Source organism: Pristiophorus japonicus, chromosome 2 (genome assembly GCF_044704955.1).
Source record: "Pristiophorus japonicus isolate sPriJap1 chromosome 2, sPriJap1.hap1, whole genome shotgun sequence".
NCBI classification, from domain to species: domain Eukaryota; kingdom Metazoa; phylum Chordata; class Chondrichthyes; family Pristiophoridae; genus Pristiophorus; species Pristiophorus japonicus.
The window spans coordinates 297834906-297862440 of record NC_091978.1 but is presented as its reverse complement, the minus strand read 5'-3'; the positions used below and the strand labels follow the sequence as shown (position 1 = coordinate 297862440).

Genomic DNA, 27535 nt, shown 5'->3' with positions numbered 1-27535 from the left:
ACAAATTCCATATCCTCACAACTCTGTGTTTCTCTATAGAATGACAGTTGATTTTCTAATAGTTTTGAATATATAAAAGTGACAGGATAGCATCTTCGTTACATGATAATGAATGCTATAAAACAAATACTTTTCAGTTGTTAAATGATGGCTAAAATAATTAATAGCGAATGAGTTGTCTTTTGCTAGACTAATTACATGGAGAACAACAGATATCTAGATGTGATTAAAATAATGTAATTTTATCAATTATTTCAAGTAATTTCAAGAATGTAAAAGTGTATTAACCTCAAATTGAGATTTGAACCTTGAATTCAGGGAAACAATTTCTTTGATGCAAGAATATAGATTTTATTTTTCAGTGAAACTTGCAGTGTAAATCTTTTACAATTTAAAAATATACCAATGTAATTTGATTATAAAACTTAAAAAGATTTAATACATTATTTCACTTTAAAATGTTATATCTGTAGTTGTAATGCACTATGATTGTAATCAACTAGATTACCCCCTAAGAGCAGGCAAGTGTATTTACTTATCCATCATAGGTATTGCAATTGTTCTTCACAAAGTTGCTTTAATATTTCCCTTCAATGTATTTAACAGGGTCAGAATACTCTCCAGCCTTTCCCCAGTAATCCACTGCACGAATACGGTAGAAACCAGACACCTGTGAAAGTTCTGTCAGAAAAGAAAACATGAGATGTGAAAATAAAGGAAAATATTTTTAGCTACACAATACCTGGAGGAAGAGTATGTCTCTTTACGCATGGAGTTTTGGTCCGGACCTGAGCTCTGCCAAAATTCTGCCCCATTTAGACCAGACCTCTAAATTATTTTGAGGAGGCCTTGGGCAGATCTTCCACCCCTGTCATCCACAGGGGCATACAAGGCAGAGATCCTGGACTTTCCTTGGAAATTCCTCCTTTTACGCCATTGAAAGGCCTCACTGGAGGCACATACTGCTTAAAACCTGCTGTGAATCACTTTGAGGTCTTCGGAAGACCCAAAAACTTTTCTAGAGTAAAGTGGTCGATTCTAGAGGAGATTTGTGACTTACTCTATGATGCAATTGGCATCACGGAGACATGGCTCCAGGGTGACCAAGGCTGGGAACTCGACATCCAGGGATATTCAACATTTAGGAAGGATAGACAGAGAGGAAAAGGAGGCGGGATGGCGTTGCTGGTTAAAGAGGAAATTAATGCAATAGTAAGGAGGGACACTAGCCTGGATGATGTTAAATCGGTATGGGTGGAGCTGCGGCATACCAAAGGGCAGAAAACGCTAGTGGGAGTTGTGTACAGACCACCAAACAGTGAGGTTGGGGACAGCATCAAACAAGAAATAAGGGATGTGTGCAATAAAGGTACAGCAGTTATCATGGGCGACTTTAATCTACATATTGATTGGGCTTAACCAAACCGGTAGCAATGCAGTGGAGGAGGATTTCCTGGTGTGTATTAGGGATGGTTTTCTTGACCAATATGTCGAGGAACCAACTCGAGAGCTGGCCATCCTAGACTGGGTGATGTGCAATGAGAAGGGACTAATTAGCAATCTTGTTGTGCGAGGCCCCTTGGGGAAGAGTGACCATAATATGGTAGAATTCTTTATTAAGATGGAGAGTGACAGTTAATTTGGAAACTAAGGTCCTGTACTTAAGGAAAGGTACCTTCGATGGTATAAGGCGTGAATTGGCTTGAATAGACTGGCAAAGGACACTTAAAGGATTGACGGTGGATAAGCAATGGTTCATGGTTCATCAGTCATTGAAAGTTGGCATGCAGGTACAGTAGGCAGTGAAGAAGGCAAATGGTATGTTGGCCTTCATAGCGAAGGGATTTGCGTATAGGAGCAGGGAGGTCTTACAGCAGTTGGTGAGGCTTCACCTGGAATATTGTGTTCAATTTTGTTCTCCTACTCTGAGGAAGGACGTTCTTGCTATTGAGGGAGTGCAGCGAAGGTTCACCAGACTGATTCCCAGGATGGCTGGACTGACATATGAGGAGAGACTGGATCAACTGGAGTTTAGAAGGATGAGATGGGATCTCATAGAAACATATAAGATTCTGACGGGACTGGACAGGTTAGATGCGGGAAGAATGCTTCCGGTGTTGGGGAAGTCCAGAACCACAGGACATAGTCTTAGGATAAGGGGTAGGCCATTTAGGACTGAGATGAGGAGAAACTTCTTCACTCAGAGAGTTGTTAACCTGTGGAATTCCCTGCTGCAGAGAGTTGTTGATGCCAGTTCATTGGATATATTCAAGAGGGAGTTAGATATGGCCCTTAGGGCTAAGGGGATCAAAGGTTCTGGAGAGAAAGCAGGAAAGGGGCACTGTGGGAATGATCAGCCATGATCTTATTGAATGGCGGTTCAGGCTCGAAGGGCCAACTAGCCTACTCCTGCACCTATTTTCTATATTTCTATGTTTACTCTAGTTGGGAGTAGCTCCAGTGCCACGACCAAAAGAGATCACAATTTTATTTGATTTCAGTTGATTAGTAGAACCAAAAGTACTGAGAACCTATTGCTAATTCCAGATTTTACTAAAATGGCAGAAGACTTAAATCAGGTCAATTGGCTAAATAAAGCAATTGGTATCCAATCTATGCGTACGTTACCAATACTGAAGACAAATGACATAGAATTTAAGACACCATGGGCTAGATTTTACACTTTTATGCAGATCGCCCAAAAATGGGCGTTATTTCCGCCGTGGGCAGTAAAAATGGGTTTTCAGATCGCCGGCTTGTCACCCATTTTCAAAGCCCCTAGTCTCCATTTCAAGAATTGGGCATTACCACAAGCGATATGAAATGGGCATTAGCGTTAAATCTCTCTGACCTTCTGCCGTAAAGTGTCGGGATCCTTAGCAACGGCAGGCCAATGCTCGATTCCCGCGATTCAGGAGGTCAAGGGACATCATTACATGTGCATAAGAGGAGACAGAGAGAGAGGGAGCTGAGAGGGAGTGAAGGCATGTGTGGGTGCGGTGTGGCTGCTTTGGGAGGAAGGAGGGAGAGTTTTGAGCTTTACAGCAAATTGTGCTAAAAAAAAAAAGAGTTGTGACCAGCCAGATAGTTTCCCGAATTTGGTGCCTATAATGAAGGGAGAGGAGGAGGCGACACAGCATGCTGTATAGCCTGACGCTGGCGAGAGCAGTGAGCTGGGAGAGGAACACATTGGAGGACACAAAAGAGCGAGGAGGTTCTCAGACGAGGCAAATGCCTCCCTTGTGTAGGAGGTTGAGTCACGCTCGAGTCAATTGACCTAGCGAGTCCATGGGAAGCCCACCCCAAAGGCCTACCAGAAGATATGGACCAAGATAACAGAGGTAGCCTCGTCGGCGACCAACGAGGTGCATGAGGGAAACCAATGCCGCAAGCGATGGAACGACCTTGTCAGATCCGCAAGAGTATTTATTTACATGTACTTATGTATTTATATAATTTGATTTGTAAGAGTCATGAGTGACTATCATCAGATGTGAGGTCTTTCATTTTTACGGGGAATGTTGTCCTCAAAGCCTGCCTTTAGGTAAATAGTGATCATTATCATAACAATCATGATTACATCTGTCGGTTATGTGTTGTATAAATCTCTGTGACAGTACCTAGCAATGATATCATGCAATGATCTGATGCCATGTCTGTTATCTTTTACAGAAGAAGCTCTCCATGAATAGGTATGAAAAGAGGCGAACAGATGCGGGGGGCCACCAGTCACTGAGTGGGTGCTCGCACTCGTGGGGAGGCACTCCTGGTCGGCCATGCAGGCAGCTGCAGACCCTGAAGTGATGTCACGTGAATAAAGTATGGTTCGATGGGCACTTAAAAAGCAGGGAAGTCTTGCTACAGCTGTATAAGGGATTGGTGAGGCCACACCTACTGCGTGCAGTTTTGGTTTCTATATTTACTTGCTTTGGAGGCAGTTCAGAGAAGGTTCATTAGGTTGACTCGGGGAATGAAGGGGTTGACTTATGAGGAAAGATTGAGTAGGTTGGGCATTTGCTCATTGGAATTCAGAAGAATGAGGTGATCTTATCGGAACATAGAAGATTATGAGGGGGCTTGACAAGGTGGATGCAAAGAGGATGTTTCCACTGATGCGAGAGACTAGAACTATAGGGAATGATCTTTGAATAAGGGACCGCCCATTTAAAACAGAGATGAGGAGAAATTTCTTCTCTCAGAGGGATGTTAATCTATGGAATTCGCTGCCTCAGAGAGCTGTGGAAGCTGGGACATTGAATAAATTGAAGATAGAAATAGACAGTTTCTTAAACGATAATGGAATAAGGGGTTATGGGGAGCGGGCCGGGAAGTGGAGCTGAGTCCATGATCAGATCAGCCATGATCTTATTAAATGGCGGAGCAGGCTCGAGGGGCCGTATGGCCTACTCTTGTTCCTATTTCTTATATTCTTAAAGTGCAGTAACCTGCAGGGTTACGAACCTAGAGCTGGTAATTGGGATTAAACTGGATGACCTTTTGTTGGACGGAGCAGATGTAATGGTAAGTACTGCAGGGAATAGACTATGGCCAGGGCGATCTCCTGGACTAGTTTCGATTGCCTCGATGGGTCGGAGAGGAATTTTCCCAGATTTTTTCTCCCTAAATTGGCCTGGGTTTTGCCTCTCCCAGGAGATCACATGGCTCTGGTTGGGATGGAGTGTAGAATGTTTTAGTATAAGGGGTGTCACAGTTGTGGTGAGGCGGACTGGTTGAGCTGGGTGCTCTTTGCCTTTCCATCATTGGTCCATAGGTTTATATTTAACCTTTAGGGCTGCTGACCAAGGGCCGTGTGGCTCTTTGTCGACTAGCGCGGACACAATGGGCTGAAATGGCCTCCTTCTGCGCTGTAAATTTCTATGTTTCTATAGATGATTTCTAAAATTGTCATAGAAATAATGCTGGCCTAATGATAATCATTGTAATGCAAATGTGTTGATGGTCATGAAATGTGATGTGTGTGATGATTTTGAGAGCGGTGGTGCTTTTGTTGTGCATATGCTGTGTGTAGCACTGGACTCACCTTGTGACCCTAGCATCCCCCTTCTCCTCTATTAACCTCATTTGTGTTTTGCAGCTCAACCAGCAGCGCGGCCCCAGGCAAGACCGCAGAGGCTAGAAGGTGGGGGCGCGGGTCCTGACTCGCCGGACAATCCTACATCTGCAGAGGAGCTCCAATTCTCGCCCGTCAATCCGCTGGGTCTGTTCTCCAAGAATGAGAGTGCCGACTTCAAGGAATCTGCATCGCCACGCTCCAGAAGCCATTCCATCCCAAGGCCATCTAGTGGTCCTCCAGTCATTCCCGCCTCCACTCTAGAGGTACCGGCCCCAAGCACCACGCCACAGGGCACCCCATTTGTCCCCAGGGTGGCAGAGGTTTCGTGGATGTGGCAGCTCTGGTCCACAAGCGCCACATGATAGCGGAGAGATGGTACAGTTGTCCAGGAGGACTGTAAACATTGTTGACCAGCTCATCAAAGCATTGGGGGGCATAACCGGACAGCTGGCCACCATGCCTGAGTACATTCCACGGATGGCGGAGGCCCTGGATGCGATAGCCAGAAACACTGCAGGCACAGGCCTCCCAGTGGTCCCAGAGCACGGCACTCCACCCCTAGGTTCCACACCATCACTGTGAACGACAAACGAGAGCAAGGACCAAAAGCCTGCTCCCGTACACGTGCAACCATCGCCTCTGCCTTCATTGCCCCCCACAATGAGGCACCGCCTGAGGAGCTCCTCGGCCAGGCGCCGTTGAGCGAGGAGGAGAAGGGATAGAGGTGGGGAGAAGAAGGGGAGGCGGGGAAGGAAAGTGAGGTGCATGTCCGCAGGTGATGGCTGTGTTATATCTCCATCTGGGTGTATGCAATTTGTTGTAATGTATGCGGGGAGGGGATCACCCTCCTGTTTTGCATTTGTATTCTGTGCTGCTGGACATGTTGAACATTTGATTGATGTCAATGGTGGAAAAAGTGGGGTGTGGGCAGGGTTTGGGTGTTATTGCCTGTGATACTTATGATTTCAGAGTAATCTTGGTATAAATGTTTTTTTATTGAACATAACCTTGTTGTGCATTGTCTCAGATAGCTGGACCGTTATACACTGGTGATTCCTTAACATGAATGGGTTAAATAAAACTTAACTTCAATCAACGTAAACTTTAAACTGGCACCAAGATGATGGGCACCATTGATGTCTGAGCTGCACACACACAGCAGTGTGTCAGCGTTGTCACTCACAGCAACGTTCTTTCAGGCAAATCATTCAGATATCAGCTCCTCATGTCAGAGTCTTGTAGCTATGTAGCCACCACGGGCCCTTTCCTGTGGTCTGGAGCGGGTCGTGGGCTTGGTTGCATAGCCCTCGTCATCCTCTTCCTCTCTCTCCTGAGGTGGAGCATCAGTCCCTTCTGGCAATTCTTGGCCCCTCCTGATAGCCAGATTGTGCAGCATTGAGCACACAACTACGAATTTACCTGCTTGCTTAGGGTTGTATTGTAGCTCCCCTCCTGATGGTCCAGACATCTGAAGCACTGCTTAAGCACAGTTATTGTTTTGTGGATCACATTACGTGTGTCTCTGTAGCTCTGGTTGTATTGCTTCTCGGCCTCGGTGTGGGTGTCATGCAGGGGGGTCATCAGCCAGGTGACTAGACCATATCGGTTATCACCAAGCATCCAGCATTGTCCTTGTGGCTGACTCTTAAAGATGTCAGAGACAGCGCTGTCACGCAGGATGTGAGCCTCATCGAAGGTGCCCAGACATTTGGCACCTGCCATGATGATCTGGTTGTGGTCGACAACTAGTTGGATCTTCAGGGAATTAAATCCTTTTCTGTTACGAAAACACTCCGGGTCCAGAGAAGGTGGCCGCATGGCGATATGAGTGCACTGTATAGCTCCCTGCACCCTGGGGAACTTAGCATTGCAGTAGAATGCTCCAGCCCTGTCAGTCTGAGCCTCCGCGGTCATGGAAAGCTGATAAAGTCTATCCTTCTTGCGTCAGAGCTTCCGTGACCTGTCTAATGCAGCGATGGGTTGCATGGTGAGACAAAGGGCAAATCTCGACCACGGAGGCCCAAAAGACGCATAGAAAGACATTGCTGCGTTGACCTTGACCTCGACCGACACTGATGTCCTGATGGTAGGCTGCATATGTGGCTGATGAGCTCACATATTTCATTGATCACCACCTTGTGGAAGCACAGTCTCCGAAGGCAGGTGTGGTCAGAGACATCGAGGTTAGACCTCTTTTCCCTGTACGTACGATGTGTGTATGGTCTGGCCCTCCTCCTCATTCTACATGTCTTAAATTAGGGACATAATGATGTGCATCACACATTGAGCCATCTGCACTCTGCAGCATCTGCGTATTAATCGATGCAGGCTGAGAAATGGCTGGCCCCATTGCAATGAAAGTGATTGATCAGCAGCAATAATTTCCTCACTAAAATACACCTAGAGTAAACCCCCAATAGTCCAGAGTCAGAAAATATGTCTGTTGATATGGTCACTTCACCTGAGAAGAGAACTCCAGATTCAATCCAAACTCCCCTGAAGTTGAAGCAGCCTTTTGAGTGAAGCAACCTGTGATTCTAAAAACGGCAGCCACACTGCTGGCTTTAGTTCAGAACAGTTCCATTTTTTCTGGGTGTTTTTTTGGGCGAGCGATATTGTGGGCGATACGTGTGTGAGGTAGTGAAAGTGACGGTGGGCGATCTCCTGGGCGTTAGTCTCGCCAAATGTGGTCTTTACAACAAAAATAAATGGCCGGGCGGTATTATTGAATCTCGGCGTTAATTCCGTGCGGAAAGTAACGCTGGGCGATATTATGGGTGTTGATTTCACCCATTCTGATGATGCCGCCCAAAAAAGTGGGCGGGCGGTATTATTTTTTTTCGGCGTTACGTACATGGTGAAAGTAACGCTCGGCGATAAGTTTCTGAAAAATGCCCGACAGTTTCCATTTTGTGGCTAAATATATGGGCATTTCAGTAGTAAAATGGATGTTAAGCATGCAAAAAATGTGGAAAGTCTAGCCCATTATCTTTTAAATGGTGAGAAACTATTAAATGTTGGTGTTCAGAGAGATTTAGGTGTCCTTGTATGGGAAACACAGCAAGTTAGCATGCAGGTACAGCAAGCAATTAGGAAGGCAAATGGTATGTTGACCTTTATTGCAAGGGGCTTTCATAGGTTTACATAGGATATACGACACAGAGCAGGCCATTCGGCCTAACCAGTCCATTTATGCTCCACTCGAGCCTCCTCCCATCTTTTCTCATCTGAATCTATCAGTATAACCCTCTATTCCCTTCTCCCTTAAATGCTCCCCTTAAATGCATCTATACTATTTGCATCAACCACTCCCTGTGGCAGCGAGTTCCACATTCTCGCCACTCTCTGGGTAAAGAAGTTTCCTCTGAGTTCCCTATTGGATTCCTTGGTTACTATTGGTGGCTTCTAGTTATGCTCTTCCCCACAAGTGAAATATTCTCTCTGTATCCACGCTATCAAAACCTTTCATAAATTTAAAGACCTCTATTAGGTCACCCTTCAGCCTTTTTTCAAGAGAAAAAAGATCCAGCCTGTTCATCCTTTCCTGATATCTATACCCTCGCATTTCTGCTATCATCCTTGTAAATCATCTCTGCATCTTCTCCAGTGCCTCTATATCCTTTTTACAATGTGGCGACCAGAACTGTAAGCAGTACTCTAAGTGTGGTCTAACCAAGGTTTGATACAGGTTTAGCATAACTTCCCTACTTTTCAATTCAAGGAGGTTGGGATACAAGAGTAAGGAAGTCTTACTGCAATTGAATAAAGCTTTGGGAAGACCACACTTGGGAGTACCGTGCACAGTTTTGGTCTCCTTAACTAAAAAAGACAAAAATGCTTTACATGCAGTGTAACAAAGGTTCACTTGATTGATCTCTTGGCTGAGAGGGTTGTCCTATGAGGAAAGATTCAGTGGATTGGGCCTATACTCTCTGGAGTTTAGAAGAATGAGAGGTGATCTCATTGAACCATATAAGATTCTGAGAGGGATTGACAGGGTAGATGTTGAGAGATTGTTTCCCCTGGTTGGAGAGTCTAGAACTAGGGGGCATAGGCTCAGGATATGAGGTGAGCCAGTTAAGACTGAGATGAGGAGGAATTTCTTCACTCAGAGGGTTGCGAATCTTTGTAATTCTCTACCCCAAAGGGTTGTGGATGCTGAGTTGTTGAGTATATTCAAGGCTGAGATGGATAGATTTTTGCTCACTGGGGAATCAAGGAATATGGGGATCGGGTAGGAAAGTGGAGTTGAGGTCGAAGATCAGCCATGATCTTCTTGAATAGCGGAGCAGGCTCAAAGGGCCATATGGCCTATTCCTGCTCCTAATTCTTATGTTCTTATGTTCATTTTGTTTAACATCATGTTCAGCTGTGCGAAGTTAAGACAAGTCGTAGGCTGGAGCACGGCATTTGAAAATGGCAGTGCTGGTGTCAAGTCAGTAGTGCATAATGATTGATGTCATAACCTACCTGCTCTGCAAGCTGCCGGTAGGCATTAGGTGTGCGTGTGCAAACCACATTATTAAGACGGCGTCTGGCACACTTCCTGTTGGAGGTGTGGACGTGCATCTTGGACCCCATTTTCGAGTGTTAGGAGGCCACATAGTGCCTAAAAAAGTACGCTGCAAAGCCAATTTCTCTCCCATTATTTGGTACCTACCTCTTTATGATGCAGTCTCCACCCTAGCCAGCTCAATTTTAAAGGTATACAGTGAATCATCACTTGCCACATAAGCCAGAAATTTGTTCTATAGGTCTGCTATCTCTGGAAAAAGAAGAACCACCTGACATCTAACTAATTTCTTCCCTTGCATAATTTGTACTCATGATCCTTGGATCTCCCCAACCTACTTAATTTAAATAATTTGTCAGCTTGCACACAATCGAGCCCTTTTATTATTTTATAGACCCAAATCACTTTGACAGTCATCAGGGATACCCAACACAGCTCCAAGAAAAAAAATGTCTCTTACTATTTAGATTGAGTGGATGAGGTAGACATTTTCTACCTGGGTTTTCAGAAAGCATTTGATAAGGTACCTCACAAAAGGTTACTCCACAATATAGAATCTTGTGGAATTATTGGGAAGCTGCTACAGTGCATAAATAACTGGCTGCATGTCTATAACCAGAAAGGTTTCATCAATGGCTGTGGATCTGCTTGGAGATAGGTTACCAGTGTCCTGCAGGGATCAGTATTATGACATTTGCTCTTTGTTATCCATATTAATGACCGAGTTGAATGTGTTGGGGGAATAATTTACAAGTTTGTGGAGATTATGAAGATTAATGCAGGTGTTAGGCCTGTGAATGAGACTAAAACAACTCCAAGCAGATCTCGTGTTGGGGAATGGGCCCATGTTTAGCTATTGGTATTTAACTTAAAGAGAACTGCAGTGTTATGCATGTGGGCAGGACCAATGCTAAGCACCTTACACCTTACAAGAAACACAATTGAAGCCTCTGGTGAAAGAAAAAGATAGCTCACAACGATGATAAAGGTTCACAATAACGGTGTGAAGCTTTAGCGAAAACAAAAATGGTATTGGGCTGCATTCACATGACTATCTATTACAAAGAAAAACATACCATTTTGTCCTTTTACAAAACCTTTGTAAGGCCTCATTTGGAATGCCGTGGGGCCCAAATGCCCCACGCTGGATTTGGAGCGCATAATTCGAATTAGATGGTGTTTTTGCTTCTTTGAGGAAAAAAATGTTCATTGTGCTAATGGAGCGTTTACACAGCACTCGCCATGCTGATGACGCCAGTGCGACGCGGATGTGCCATGCCCGCTGATGCATCACAATGTCCATCCCCTTCTTTTAAAGGGAGGGCCGCTGCAAACTTGGTAGTCTCTTTAGTGGCAGCCACCAGGGACAGTGTCGGCCTGGCCAGTGGCCGGGCACCCAAGAGGCCGACAGAAAAAAGATGGCGGCCGCCCACTACTACCTCCCCTTTAAAGGGCGGTCTGGGGCGCCACAGCCACCGAGAAGCTGTCGATGGCATCGCCCCACACCGTTACGCGGGACAATTTTCCCCGAGGGGTGCAAAGGGACAAGGTGAGGCGATAAGGGGTCGGCCCGTATGGTGATGATGTCATCACTTTGCATGCGCCGCGCTGGTGCGTTAATCGCGGGGGCGGCACAAATCACGTTTCACCGGCGGAGCCCCAGGGACAATTCCGCATGGGTCGATGTGGTTGCCACACCCACGCACTCTGTTCTCTGGCCTTGTTCATCAGTCTATCATGGGTACCTTATCGAAGGCTTTTTGAAAATTTAGATAAATTACATCTACTGTATTGCTACTCTCTCAGTTAACTCTTCAAAAAATTCAATGAGGTTGGTCAAGCAAGACTTTTCCTTTTGAAATCCATGCAAACTATTCATTACTATATTTTTGGCTTCTAGATATTCTTCTGTTTTTTTCCTTTAGTAGGGATTCTATTATTTTTTCTATCACCAATGTTAAGCTGACTGGTCTATAATTTCCTGGACATGTGACATTTCCTGGACATCCCTCATTTCGAGAGGGATGGAGTACAAAAGCAGGAGGTCCTGCTGCAACTGTATAGGATATTGGTGAGGCCGCACCTGGAGTACTGCATGCAGTTTTGGTCACCTTACTTAAGGATAGATATACTAGCTTTGGAGAGGGTAGAGACGATTCACTAGGCTGATTCCGGAGATGAGAGGGTTACCTTATGATGATAGATTGAGTAGACTGGGTCTTTACTCGTTGGAGTTCAGAAGGATGAGGGGGGATCTTATAGAAACATTTAAGAAAATGAAAGGGATAGACAAGATAGAGGCAGAGAGGTTGTTTCCACTGGTCGGGGAGACTGGAACTAGGGGGCACAGCCTCAAAATACGGGGGAGCCAATTTAAAACCGAGTTGAGAGGGAATTTCTTCTCCTAGCGGGTTGCGAATCTGTGGAATTCTCTGCCCAAGGAAGCAGTTGAGGCTAGCTCATTGAATGTATTCAAATCACAGATAGATAGATTTTTAACCAATAAGGGAATTAAGGGTTACGGGGAGCAAGCGGGTAAGTGGAGCTGAGTCCACGGCCAGATCAGCCATGATCTTGTTGAATGGTGGAGCAGGCTCGTGGGGCTAGATGGCCCACTCCTGTTCCTAATTCTTATGTTCTTATGTTCAATTCCTCTTCTTAAATATAGGTATTACGTTAGCTATCCACCACTCCTTTGGCACTACACCTTTTTCTAATGAATGATTAAATATGTGTAGTAATGCCTCTGCTACCTCTTTCCTAAATTCTTTTAAAATGTTTTATCCTCTTTGAGTTTGATTAGTTAATTTAATATAACGCCTCTTATTTTAAATGCACTTATCTCAATACGAATCTCATCATCCAATATCATGTTCACTTGTTCTATCTCCCTGGTATATACTGAAGCAAAATAATTATTTAATATTTCTGTCAGCTCTCTATTGTTACCTGTGGTATTATCCTGTCCATCCCTTAATGGCCTTATTCCCATCCCAACGTTCCTTTTTTTATTGATGTGCCTGTAAAATATTTTACTATTTTGTTTTATGTTCCTTGATAATTTAATTTCATAGTTCCTCTTTGCCTTCCTAATTGTTTATTTTTTACTTCTCTCCTAATTTCTTCATATTCTCCCTTATCATGCACTCCCCTGCTGTCAATGTACTTAATGTGCGCCTCTTTACTTCCCCTTAATTATTCTCTTGTGGTTTTATTCATATAAAACAGATTATACGAGCTTCTACAAGTATGTAAAAAGGAAGAGTAGCAAAAGTAAGCATTGGTAACCCTTAGAGGCTGAGACAAGTGAAATTATAATGAGGAATAAGGAAATGGCAGAGACTTTAAACAAGTATTTGTACTTCACAGTAGAAGACACAAAAAGTAAGCCAAAAATTGTTGGGAACCAAGGGGCGAAGAAGAGTGAGGAACTTAAAGTAATTAATATCAGTAGAGAAAAAGTACTTGAGAAACTAATGAGACAAAAAGTCGACAATTCCCCTGGACCTTTAAGGCCTACATCCTAGGGTTCTAAAAGAGGTGGCTGCAGAGATAGTGGATGCATTGGTTGTGACCTTCCAAAATTCACTAGATTCTAGAATGGTCCCAGCGGATTGGAAAGTAACAAATATAACCCCACTATTCAAGGAAGGAGGGGGAGATAAAACAGGGAACTATGGACCAGTTAGCCTAACATCAGTCGTCGGGAAAATGCTGGAATCTGTTATCAAGGAAGTGGTAACAGAGCACTTACAAAATCATAACATGATTCGAGTCAACATGGTTTTATGAAAGGGAAATTGCTTAACAAATTTATTAGCGATTTTTGAGGATGTAACTAGCAGGGTAGATAAAGGGGAACAGATGGATGTAATTTATTTGGATTTCTAAAAGGCATTTGATAAGGTGCTACATAAAAGGTTGCTATGCAAGATAAGGCTCAAGGTGTTGGGGGTAATATATTAGCATGGATAGAGGATTGGCTAACTAACAGAAAACAGAGTAGGGATTTGTTTGGGACATGTATATGTAGTTATGAGCCCCAAATCAACCCTGTACCAATTTTAATTTGCAATTCATCTTCTGGCGTGGGTTATACTTTATGTAATTCAGATGAGGATCATGGTACAACGTTAAATACCCTTAGACCATTTTATTTTAGATTACATGCACTGTAGAAACAAAAATAAAAACATTAAAACTAACCTTTTCTCTTGTTCAGTGGAGAATATACAAAAATAGTAAATATAATGTCTTTGTCATTGATCCGCTTGTAAACTTTTCCATCAACTGAAAACTCCACTTCAAATGTTTTCAAACATCTGCAATAATCAAAAAAGTATTTTTAAGACACTCATATCTTAAATTCACATTTGAAATGACAAATGTTAATTGCTGATACTTATAATTAAGTTTAAAATGAGGTTCCCCATTTCAAAATGTCATGTGGTTTTAACTACATGCTGGCTCCTTCATTGGCTGTAAAGTACTTTGAGATGGTCGTGAAAGGCGCTATTATAAATTCAAGTCTTCCTTCCTTGTGCTATTATAAATCCAAGTCTTCCTTCCTTCCTTCTGCGTGCCAACGGAATTGCAGGTGTCACCGCCAACTCCAGTTAACGGCCGCCGAAAATGGTCACAGTGCTACCTGAAAAAGTAGCTCTGGGGTTGCCGATGTGGAGAAGAACGCTAACTTACCATGTAACACCCTCCTGGTGCCATGAATGGAGGACTCCAACCCAAAGTTCCCATCTACAGTCAGCGTTCCTGCTTATTACAGCCTCTGGGAACCAAGCTGTGGAGTTCGCAAGGCATTGTGAGCAAGTAAACATAGAAATATAGAAATTTACAGCACAGAAGAAGGTGTCCGCGCCAGCCGACAAAGAACCAGACAGCCCTCGGTCAGTAGCCCTGAAGGTTACATATAAACATAATAATGAATAATGGCGGACAGGTAAACAGCATCCGGACCAACCAGACCGCCCCACACGACTGCGATACCCGATGTATTGCAACATTTTACACTCCATCCCACCCGGAGCCATGCGATCGCCTAGGAGAGGCAAAAAAACATAAAAACCAGGCCAATTGGGGAAAACAAAATCTGGGAAAATTCCACTCTGACTCATCCAGGCAATCAAAACTAGTCCAGGAGATTACTCTGGCCGTATTAGATTCTCTGAAGTACCTACCATCGTATCTGCACCAGCCAACAAGAGGTTATCCTGTCTAATCCCACTTGCCAGCTCTAGGTCCGTAACCCTGCAGGTTATAGCACTTCAACGGCCCATCCAAGCACCGTTTACATGTGGAGAGGGTTTCTGCCTCTATCATCTTTCCAGTCAGTGAGTTCCAGACCTCCACAGCCCTCTGCATGAAGATGCTTCCCCTCAAATCCCCTCTAAACCTTCCACCAACGACATTAAACCTATGCCCCCTTGTAATTCACCCTTCCACCAAGGGAAATAGGCCCTTGCTATCCACTATATATAGGACCCTCAACATTTTATACACCTCAATTTAAAACAGAGATGAGGTCTCCTCTCAGCCTCCTCTGTTCCAAGGGAAACAAACACAGCCTATCCAATCTGTCCTCATATCTAAGTTAAGGAGTGATTTGGCCATGGTGGACTGGAAACAGCTACTTGTGGGTAAATCAGTGTCGGAACAGTGGGAGGCATTCAAGGAGGAGATCCGGAAGGCTCAGGCCAAACATGTGCCCTTAAAGAAAAAGACTGAGAAAAATAATTCTAGAGCCCCCTGGATGTCTAGGGTCTTACAGGAGAAGATTAAGAAAGAAAGGGATGCTTAGGTCATATACCAACGGCTAAATACTATAGAATCTTCAGAGGAATATAGAAAATTAAGAGGCAAAATTAAAAAGGGTATTAGGAATGCTAAGAAAGAGCACGAGAAATTCTTTGCCAATAAAATTAAGGAAAACTGTAAGATATATATATTCTATAAATATATTAAGAGTAAGAGGGTAACTAATGAAAGGGTAGGGCCTATTAGAGACCATGAGGGTAACCTTTGTGTAGAGGCGGAAGATGTTGGGAGGGTTCTTAACGAATACTTTGCATCTGTTTTCACAAAGGAAAGGGGCAATGCAGATACTGCTATCGAGGAGGCGTGTTATATTCTGGATGAAATAAATATAGTGAGAGAGGAAGTATTAGCATAAGAACATAAGAACATAAGAATTAGGAACAGGAGTAGGCCATCTAGCCCCTCGAGCCTGCTCCGCCATTCAACAAGATCATGGCTGATCTGGCCGTGGACTCAGCTCCACTTACCCGCCCGCTCCCCGTAACCCTTAATTCCCTTATTGGTTAAAAATCTATCTATCTGTGATTTGAATACATTCAATGAGCTAGCCTCAACTGCTTCCTTGGGCAGAGAATGCCACAGATTCACAACCCTCTGGGAGAAGAAATTCCTTCTCAACTCAGTTTTAAATTGGCTCCCCTGTATTTTGAGGCTGTGCCCCCTAGTTCTAGTCTCCCCGACCAGTGGAAACAACCTCTCTGCCTCTATCTTGTCTATCCCTTTCATTATCTTAAATGTTTCTATAAGATCACCCCTCATCCTTCTGAACTCCAATGAGTAAAGACCCAGACTCAATCTATCATCATAAGGTAACCCCCTCATCTCCGGAATCAGCCGAATGAATCGTCTCTGTACCCCCTCCAAAGTTAGTACATCCTTCCTTAAGTAAGGTGCCCAAAACTGCATGCAGTACTCCAGGTGCGGCCTCACCAATATAGTTGCAGCAGGACCTTCCTGCTTTTGTACTCCATCCCTCTCGCAATGAAGGCCAACATTCCATTCGCCTTCCTGATTACCTGCTGCACCTGCAAACTAACTTTTTGGGATTCATGCACAAGGACCCCCAGGTTCCTCTGCACCGCAGCATGTTGTAATTTCTCCCCATTCAAATAATATTCCCTTTTACTGTTTTTTTTTCCAAGGTGGATGACCTCACACTTTCCGACATTGTATTCCATCTGCCAAACCTTAGCCCATTCGCTTAACCTATCTAAATCTCTTTGCAGCCTCTCTGTGTCCTCTACACAACCCGCTTTCCCACTAATCTTTGTGTCATCTGTAAATTTTGTTGCACTACACTCTGTCCCCTCTTCCAGGTCATCTATGTATATTGCAAACAGTTGTGGTCCCAGCACCGATCCCTGTGGCACACCACTAACCACCGATTTCCAACCCGAAAAGGACCCATTTATCCCGACTCTCTGCTTTCTGTTAGCCAACCAATTCTCTATCCATGCTAATACATTTCCTCTGACTCCTCGTACCTTTATCTTTATTAGTCAGAAAATGGTTTAGGGAAATTGATGGGATTGAAGGCTGATAAATCCTCAGGGCCTGATAGTCTGCATCCCAGAGTACTTAAGAAAGTGGCCCTAGAAATAGTAGATGCAGCGGTGGTCATTTTCCAACATTCCATGGACTCTGGATCAGTTCCTATGGATTGGAGGGTAGCTAATGTAACCCCACTTTTTAATAAAGGAGGGAGAGAGAAAACAGGGAATTATAGACCAGTTAGCCTGACATCGGTAGTGGGGAAAATGCTGGAATCAATTATTAAAGATGTAATAGCAGCACATTTGGAAAGCAGTGACAGGATCGGTCCAAGTCAGCATGGATTTATGAAAGGGAAATCATGCTTGACAAATCTTCTAGAAGTTTTTGAGGATGTAACTAGTAGAGTGGATAAGGGAGAACCAGTGGATGTGGTGTATTTGGACTTTCAAAAGACAAGGTTCCACACAAGAGATTAGTGTGCAAAATTAAGGCACATGGGATTGGATAGAGAACTGGTTGGCAGACAGGAAGCAAAGAGTGGGAATAAACGGTTCCTTTTCAGAATGGTAGGCAGTGACTAGTGTGGTACCGCAAGGTTCAGTGCTGGGACCCCAGTTATTTACAATATACATTCATGATTTAGACAAAGGAATTGAATGTTATATCTCCAAGTTTGCAGATGACACTAAGCTGCATGGCAGTGTGAACTGTGAGGAGAATGCTAAGAGGCTGCAGGGTGACTTGGACAGGTTAGGTGAGTGGGCAAATGCATGGCAGGTGCAGTATAATGTGGATAAGTGTGAGGTTATCCACTTTGGTGGCAAAAACAGGAAGGCAGACTATTATCTGAATGATGACAGATTAGTAAAAGGGGAGGTGCAATGAGACCTGGGTGTCAAGGTACATCAGTCATTGAAGGTAGGCATGCAGGCATAGCAGGAGGATTTGAGTATAGGAGCAGGTCGGTCTTGCTGCAGTTGTACAGGGCCTTGGTGAGATCACACCTTGAGTATTGTGTACAGTTTTGGTCTCCAATTCTGAGGAAGGACATTCTTGCTATTGAGGGAGTGCAGCGAAGGTTCACCAGACTGATTCCCGGGATGGCAGGACTGACATATGAAGAAAGACTGGATCGACTAGACTTATAATCACTGGAATTTAGAAGAATGAGAGGGGATCTCATAGAAGCATATAAAATTCTGACGGGATTGGACAGGTTAGATTCAGGAAGAATGTTCCCGATGTTGGGGAAGTCCAGAACCAGGGGTCACAGTCTAAGGATAAGGAGAAACTTTTTCACCCAGAGAATTCTGAACCTGTGGAATTCTCTACCACAGAAAGTTGTTGAGTCCAGTTCGTTGGATATATTCAAAAGGGAGATAGATGTGGCCCTTACAGCTAAAGGGTTCGGGGAGTGAAGACAGGAGTGGGGTACTGAAGTTACATGATCAGCCATGATCATATTCAATGGTGGTGCATGCTCGAAGGGCCGAATGGCCTGCTCCTGCAACTATTTTCTATGTTTCTATGTTTATACAAACACACGGAGTATAAGGATTAAATGAAATGAACTGTCGGCGCAAATTCAACTTGGAGGATATGACATAGCAGTCAATACTGAGACATTGTTATAAGGTCTACAGGATAGATAGGGAAAATAGTAGAGGGAAGGAGTAGCCTTAGTGATTAAGGATGAAATTACTTCAATGATAAGAGAGGATATAACGAGAGGCAAGCAGGCAATGGAAACTTTATGGGCAAAATTTAGAAATAGGAAAGGATTTAAGCCTGGAGTGGAAGTTGTTTATAGGCCCCCTAGTAGCAGCTGTGAAGTGCTAGATTGTATAATGCAGAGATTAGATAAGCATGTAGCAAAGGCAGAGTGGTATTAATGGGGAATATTAACTTTCATATAGATTGGGATTAGCAGACTAGCACATGTCAGAAAGGTAGTGAATTTCCTGAGTGTGTCTGGGATAGTTTTCTGCAACAATATGTCCTCGAACCAACAAGGCGGCATGCCATATTAGATTTAATAATGAGTAATGAGGCACATTTAGTTAACAGCCTAACAGTGCGTGAACATTTATCTAATATCGAGTTCAATGTAGTGAAATGCGCAACAGCTGCTAAGATTCTGGATTTAGGTAAAGCTTACTTCAATGCTATGAGGCAGAGACTGTCCACAGTAAACTGGGCAAGTATGTTAATGTGTAAAATGATGGAAGATCAGTGGGAGATGTTCAAAAAATAATTTAATGTGATACAGAACCAGTTTATACCCCTAAGAGGCAAGTGCTCTACTTACAAACAAAACAGCCATGGATGACTAAAGAGGTAAGAGACAACATAAAACTAAAAGAAAAAGCATACAAAAATGCAAAAAATAGCACAGATCTTGGCAAATGGGAAAGATACAAAGAACAAAACAGATAATAAGAGCTACAAATAGGAAGCAAGAAAAGAAACTCTACTTTCTCCCCTTTTGTTTGTTTTTGAACTATTATTTATGCTACATTTTCCACCTGAGCTCTCCCCCCATTTGGGATATCAAGATCAATACAACAATGTTTTACAATTATATTAGGAAAAAGCAGGTGGTCAGCAGCAATGTTGGCCCCTTGAAAACTGATAACGGTGATATTGCCATGATGGTAAGGAAATGGCGGACATGTTGAATAACTACTTTGCGCCAGTATTTACAGTAGAGGAAATCCCAAGGAAACTAATATTAAATCAGGGACAGGGACTCAACAAAATTAACGTAATAAAAAATATAATGGCACTAAAGAGTGACAACCCCCAGGACCAGATGATTTCCATCCCAGATTTTTAAAGAAAATAGGTGAGCACATTGCTGATGCCTTAACTATAATCTTCCAACATTATCTCGATTCAGGAATTGTTCCTTTAGATTGGGAAATTGCACATGTCATTCTGCTTTTTAAGAAGGTGAGAGAGGGAAACCAGGGAATTATAGACCAGTTAGCCTAACATCTGTTGTTGGGAAATTACTAGAGTCTATAATTAAGGATAGGGTGACTGAACACCTCTAAAATTTTCAGCTGATTAGTGAGAGCCAGCATGGATTTGTGAAAGGTAGGTCATGTCTGACAGACCTGACTGAAATTTTTTAAGAGGTGACTAAAGTAGTGGACAGGGGAATGTCTATAGATATTATTTATATGGACTTCCAGAAGGCATTTAATAAAGTCCCGGATAAGAGGCTATTAACTAAGGTTGAAACCCATGGAATTAAAGGAAAATTATTTACCTGGTTAGGAAATTGGCTGAGTGGCAGGAGATAGAGAGTAGGAATAATGGGCAGGTACTCTAATTGGCAGGATGTGACTAGTGGTGCCTGGTAGGGATCTGTGTTGGGGCCTCAACTATTCATTGTATTTATTAACAACTTAAATGATGGGATAGAAAGCCACATATTCAAATTTGCTGATGACACAAAGATAGGCGACACTGTAGAAAATGTAGATGAAAGCATAAAATTGCAAAGAGATGTTGATAGATTAAGTGAATAGGCAAAACTGTGGCAAATGGATTTTAATGTAAGCAAATATGAAGTCATCCACTTTACACTTAAAAAGGATAGAACAGGGTACTTTCTAAATGGTGAAAAGCTAAAAACAGTGTAGGTCCAAAGAGATTTGGAGGTCCAGGTACATCGATCATTAAAATGTCATTGAACATGTTCAGAAAATAATCAAAAAGACTAATGGAAGGCCTTTATATCTAGAGGACTAGATTATAAGGGGATAGAAGTTATGCTACAGCTATATAAAGCCCTGGTTAGGGGCTTGGTGAGGCCACACCTGGAGTATTGTGTACAGTTTTGGTCTCCAAACTTGAGGAAGGACATTCTTGCTATTGAGGGAGTGCAGCGAAGGTTCACCAGACTGATTCCCGGGATGGGGGGACTGACATATCAAGAAAGACTGGATCAACTAGGCTTGTATTCACTGGAGTTCAGAAGAATGAGAGGGGATCTCATAGAAACGTTTAAAATTCTGATGGGTTTAGACAGGTTCGATGCAGGAAGAATGTTCCCAATGTTGGGGAAGTCCAAAACCAGGGGTTACAGTCTAAGGATAACGGGTAAGCCATTTAGGACCAAGATGAGGAGAAACTTCTTCACCCAGAGAGTGGTGAACCTGTGGAATTCTCTACCACAGGAAGTTGTTGAGGCCAATTCACTAAATATATTCAAAAAGGAGTTAGATGTAGTCCTTACTACCCGGGGGATCAAGGGGTATGACGAGAAAGCAGGAATGGGGTACTGAAGTTGCGTGTTCAGCCATGAACTCATTGAATGGCGGTGCAGGCTCGAAGGGCTGAATGGCCTATTCCTGCACCTATTTTCTATGTTTCTATGTTTCTATACCTGGAGTACTGTGAGCAGTTCTGGGCATCACACCTTAGGAAGGCTATATTTGCCTTGGAGGGAGTGCAGCATAAATTACGAGGAGAGATTACAAAAACTAGGGTTGTATTCCCTGGAATTTAAAAGGTTAAGGGGCCATTTGATCGAAGTTTTCAAAATATTAAGGGGAACAGACAGGATAGATAGAGAGAAATAATTTCAAAAGCAAAATACTGCGGATGCTGGAATCTGAAATCAAAACAGAGAATGCTGAAAATCTCAGCGGGTCAGGCAGCATCTGTGGAGTTAAAAACAGAGTTATCGTTTCGGGTCGACCTCCCTTCGTCAGAACTGCCGAATGTTCGAAAAGAGCACATTCTTAAGCACTGAAAGGGGGAGGGGAAGAAAGAACAAAAGGGAAGGTCTGTGATAGGGTGAAAGGAAGGAGAGATTAGAGAGACAAAAGGCATGATGGGCCGAATTGAAATGGTAATGACAGAAGTTAGAAAAAGGTTAATCTGGATAGAGTGTGAATGGCGTAGTAATGACCAGCTGCCATTTTAGACAAAAAGAAAAAAAAAGGGAATAAAGAAGTAAAAAAACATAACATGGGGGGGGGGGGGGGCAGTGGGGGAAGGGAGCCAAAGATGGCTGGTTGGAGAGACTAGCACTGGGGACATAGTTTAAAAATTGGAGCCAGACCTTTCAGGAGTGAAATTAGGAAACACTTCTACCCACAAAGGTTGATGCTAGATCAATTGTTAATTTTAAATACGTGATTGATAGATTTTTCTTAACCAAAGGTATTCAGGAATATGGAGCTAGATCGCAGAACAGCCATGATCTCACTGAACAGTGGAACAGGTTCAAGCGGCTAAATGGCCTATTCCTGTTCCTATTTATCCACCGTGTTCCCACCCTTCATCCTCTTTTCTTTCATCCACCTAAACTTCAATCATGACATAGTTTCTACCTTAACCCTATAAGTGAATTCCACAGCCTCACAATTCTATGTGAATAAGTTGGTCTTACTACTGTTCTAAATCTCTCACTAAATCTTGTATTTATGGTCCCTCATTCGAAAGCCTGCAGTTACCATGTCACATTCTTTCCCTTCTACAATATTGTCCTGTAATCTGTGTTGTTCAAATGAGAAAAGACCCTGTTGATCTCAATCAATTCAAGCTGGCAGACATCATAGAAATTTACGGTACAGAAGGAGGCCATTTGAGCCATCATGTCTATGCCGGCTTTTTTTTTCTAACTTGACACTCCAGTACAGCACTGTTTGTTGGCAGGACCATCTTTTGGGTGAGATATTAAACTAAGATCCAATCTCTCTTTTCAGTTGCTGTTAAAGATCCCATGGCATTATGCAACCTTGAGAAGTGATAGGCATGATATAAATGTAAGTCTTTTTTTGCTGTACATGTTTGCATAACATGATTTATAAATTCTTTAGTTATGTTTGCTATTGGTTTGGAACACCCAGATGTTAATCCCTAAGTATTACTTTAATTGCATGATAAAATGTTATGCAAACATGGGTATCAATGCATCATGTGCTTGAGATAGGAGACACCAAATACAGTACAATGTCTACTATTCATAGACATCATAGAAATTTACCGGAGGCCATTTTGGCCCATCGTGTCTGCGCCGGCCGACAAAAAGCTATCCAGCCGAATCCCACTATCCAGTTTTGGTAGCTTTGTAAGTTATGACACTTCAAGTGCACATCCAAGTACTTTCTAAATGTGGTGAAGGTTTCTGCTTCTACCACCCTTTCAGGCAGTGAGTTCCAGACCCCCACCACCCTCTGAGTGAAAACATTTCCCCTCAAATCACTTCTAAACCTCCTATCAATTACTTTAAATCTATGCCCTCTGGTTGTTGACCCCTCTGCTAAAGGAAATAGGTCCTTTCTATCCATTCTATCTAGGCCCCTCATAATTGTATACACCTCAATAAGGTCGCCCCTCAACTTCCCCTGTTCCAAAGAAAACAGACCCAGCCTATCCTATCTTTCCTCATAGCTAAAATTCTCCAGTCCAGGCAACATCCTCCTAAATCTGTACCCTCTCCAGTGCAATCACACCTTTCCTGTAATGTGGTGACCAGAACAGCACAGTATTCTAGCTGTGGCCTAACTAGTGTTTTATACAGTTCAAGCATAACCTCCCTGTTCTTGTATTCTATGCCTTGGTTAATAAAGGCAAGTATTCCGTATGCCTTCTTAACCACCTTATCTATCTGACTGCTACCTTCAAGGATCTGTAGACATGCACTCCAAGGTCCCCTTGTTCCCCTACACTTCTCAGTGTCCTACCATATAATGTGTATTCCCTTGCCTTGTTAGCCCTCCCCAAATGCATTACCTCACACTTCTCCGGATTGAATTCCATTTGTTACTGTTCATCCCACCTGACCAGTCCATTGATATCTTCCTGCAATCTGCAGCTTTCTACTTCATTATCAACCACACAGCCAATTTTTGTATCGGGGAAGAAATTGCCCTCTGCCTAAAAGGGGGTGCACCCTCTGTTTTTTAAAAGTTTTTCTCCGCCACAACCTATGCCCGAGGGCAATTTCGCGAGGGGGTCCCCACAGGTCGGTAAGGGGTCGGCGCGTGCACGCTGCGGCGGGAAAACGGGCGGAGCAGGCCCGGGCACCATTCCAAACTCACGAAGGGCAATTTATAAAGTGGCGGCCCCTCCAGGGAGAGCCAGCGGCCATTCCGCGCCACCCCATGGTTGCCGCTTTCAGGCGACCAGAGGCCTTATCAAGAGGGGCAATTTCGGCCCTATCATCTGCAAACTTCTTAATCATACATTCAAGTCATTGATATATACCACAAAAAGCAAGGGACCCAGCATTGAACCCCACTGGATACAGCCATCCAGTCACAAAAACACCCATCAATCTTCCTACCTCTGAGCTAATTTTGGATCCAACTTGCCATTTTTCCATGGATCCCATGTGTTATGTAATGATGTGTGTATCGTCCTGGTACCTTAAAAGTAATGTAAGCACTATGCCACACCACAGAAGGCGCTGTGGTGGGAAACCTGGAAGTACCTAGAACAGTCACTATATAAGGCTGACCACCACACCTGAGAGTCACTCTGGAGCTGAACAATAAAGGTCGAAGGTCACAGCAGTTAGATTTACACCACACCGTGTGGAGTCAGTGATTTGTGTGCTATATACACCACACCATGGGCTTTTACTTTCGTGACCATGTGGGACCTTATTAAAAGCCTTGCTAAAATCCATATACACTGCGTCAAATGCACTACCCTCATCGGCCCTCCTTGTTACCTCCTCAAACCTTCCCTTAACAAATCCATGCTGACTTTCTTTCGAAAAAGAAGGGAGAGAGAAAACAGGGAATTATAGACCAGCTAGCCGGACATCGGCAGTGGGGAAAATGTTGGAATCAATTATTAAAGATGTAATAGCAGCGCATTTGGAAAGCAGTGACAGGATCGGTCCAAGTCAGCATGGATTTATGAAAGGGATATCATGCTTGACAAATGTTCTAGAATGTTTGAGGATGCAACGAGTAGAGTGGACAAGGGAGAATCAGTGGATGTGGTGTATTTGGACTTTCAAAAGGCTTTTGACAAGGTCCCGCACAAGAGATTAGTGTGCAAAATTAAGGCACGTGGTATTGGGGGTAATGTACTGATGTGGATAGAGAATTGGTTGGCAGATAGGAAGCAAAGAGTAAGAATAAATGGGTCCTTTTCATAATGGCAGGCAGTGAATAGTGGGATACCGCAAGGTTCAGTGCTGGGACCCCAGCTATTTACAATATACATTAATGACTTATACGAAGGAATTAAATGTAATATCTCCAAGTTTGCAGATGACACTAAGCTGGGTGGCAGTGTGAGCTAAGAGGCTGCAAGGTGACTTGGACAGGTTAGGTGAGTGGGCATGGCAGATGCAGTATAATGTAGATAAATGTGAGGTTATCCACTTTGGTGGCAAAAACAGGAAGGTGGAATATTATCTAAATGGTGACAGATTAGGAAAAGGGGAGGTGCAATGAGACCTGGGTGCCATGGTACATCAGTCATTGAAAGTTGGCATGCAGATACAGCAGGCAGTTTTGGTCTCCTAATCTGAGGAAGGACATTCTTGCTATTGAGGGAGTGCAGCGAAGGTTCACCAGACTGATTCCCAGAATGGCAGGAATGACATCTGAAGAAAGACTGGATCGACTAGGCTTATATTCACTGGAATTTAGAAGAATGAGAGTGGATCTCATAGAAACATATAAAATTCTGATGGGATTGGACAGGTTAGATGCAGGAAGAATGTTCCCGATGTTGGGGAAGTCCAGAACCAGCGGTCACAGTCTAAGGTTGAGAGGTAAGCCATTTAGGATCGAGATGAGGAGAAACTTCTTCACTCAGAGAATTGTGAACCTGTGGAATTCTATACCACAGAACGTTGTTGAGGCCAGTTCGTTAGATATATTCAAAAGGGAGTTAGATGTGGCCCTTACGTCTAAAGGGATCAAGGGATATGGAGAGAAAGCAGGAATGGGGTGTTAAAGTTGCATGATCAGCCATGATCATATTGAATGGTCATGCAGGCTTGAAGGGCCAAATGGCCTACTCCTGCACCTATTTTCTATGTTTCTATGTTTCTAAATGAAGATTTATCCTTTCCCTCAGAATTTTTCCCAATAATTTTCTTACCACCGAGGTTAGGCTGACTGGCCTGTAATTACTCGGTCGATTCCTTTCTCCCTTTTTAAACAAAGGTACCATGTTCGCAGTCCTCCAGTCCTCTGGCACCACATCTGTAGCCAGAGAGGACTGGAAAGTGATGGTCAGAGCCTCTCTATTTCCTCTTTTGCTTCTCTTAACAGCCTTGTAGTATACTACAACAGTCCAAGAATATTCAATATACTTCTGTAAACATTATGGAATGATAGACTCATAGATTAACACCACACAGTAGGCCAGTTGGCCCATCGTGCCTATGCCGGCACTTTAAAAGAAATATCCAATTAGTCCCACTCTCCTGCTTTTTCCGCATAGCCCTGCAAATTTTCCCTGTTCAAGTATTTATCCAATTCCCCTTCGAAAGTATTATTGAGTCTGCTTCCACCATCCTTTCAGGCGGTGCATTCCAGATCATAACAGCTTGCTGTGTACAAATGTTTTTCCTCATGTCGCCTCCGGTCCTTTTGCCAATTACCTTAAATCTGAGGTTACCGACCCTCTTGCCAGTTGAAATTTCTCCTTATATACTCTATTAAAATACTTCAATATTTTGAACATCACTATTAAATGCTCTGCTCTAAAAAGAACAATCCCAGCTTCTCAAATCTCTCCACATAACTGAGGTCCCCCATCCCTGGTAACATTCTAGTTCATTTTCTTAGTACCCTCTTCAAGGCCTTGACATCTTTCTTAAAGTGTGGTGCTGATAATCGGCCACTAGTCTCCAGCTTAACCAGTGTTTTATAAAGGTTGAGCATAATTTCCTTGCATTTGTACTTTATGGCCCCGATATTTACGGAGGATGGTGGAAAGAGATTGATTGGGAAGTGCGGAGAGATTGGTTGTGGGCCTGAGAGATCGGGGCACGGGTTCGATTGTGGGGAGATCGCGAGGAGTGGGAAACAGGTTAGCTTGGTGGGCTGTGGGGAGCACTATGTAGCACTCCTACTCCTGCTGGAAGATAATTACCTGCTGGATTTGGACCTTCTCGCCTCCCTTCAGCTGCTGGGTTTCCTAGGGCTCAGGAAACCTGGACACAGACGTTAAATTTAAAACACAGCTAAAATTTGAGGCACACAGCCTCATTAAAATATTTTTATTAGGGACCTACATCTGGAGACCAGGTCAGTCGTCCGTTCCCAACTTCCTCTGTTAAAACCGAAAGTGGCCATGTTTGAGATGGGTTGGTGTCGGTTTCCCATTTTTAAAATTTCTAAACCCCTTTGCCTCTCCCTCCGTTCCTGGGGAGTTAAAATTCCCCCGTATGCCTCTATTTACAAAGCCAATGATCCTGAATGCCTTTTTAACAGCCATTGTAACTTGTCCTGCCACCTTCAAAGATTTGTGCACATAAATCCCTAGGTCTTTCTGTTCCTGCACTCCCTTTAAAATTGTACCATCTAGTTTTTATTGCCTGGCTCATTCTTCCTACCAAAATGAACCACTTTCCACTGCTCTGTGTTAAATTTCATCTGACGCAGCCAGTGCCCCTTAATCCCATGGGCTTC

At 43.4% G+C, this 27535-nt stretch overlaps 1 protein-coding gene across 3 annotated transcripts in view; it reads right to left on the bottom strand.

The window, feature by feature from the left end:
• Positions 1-412: 412 nt before the first annotated feature.
• idua (alpha-L-iduronidase) overlaps positions 413-27535 on the bottom strand; it is a 538596-nt gene continuing 511473 nt past the window's right edge. For all 3 annotated transcript variants that reach the window (XM_070871632.1, XM_070871633.1, XM_070871634.1), the window contains 2 exons: positions 13794-13909; positions 413-681 (listed from right to left, as the gene is read on the bottom strand). In XM_070871632.1, coding sequence (XP_070727733.1) covers positions 578-681; positions 13794-13909 — 220 coding nt within the window. In that variant the 3' untranslated portion in view covers positions 413-577. The remainder of the gene's footprint in view (positions 682-13793; positions 13910-27535) is intronic.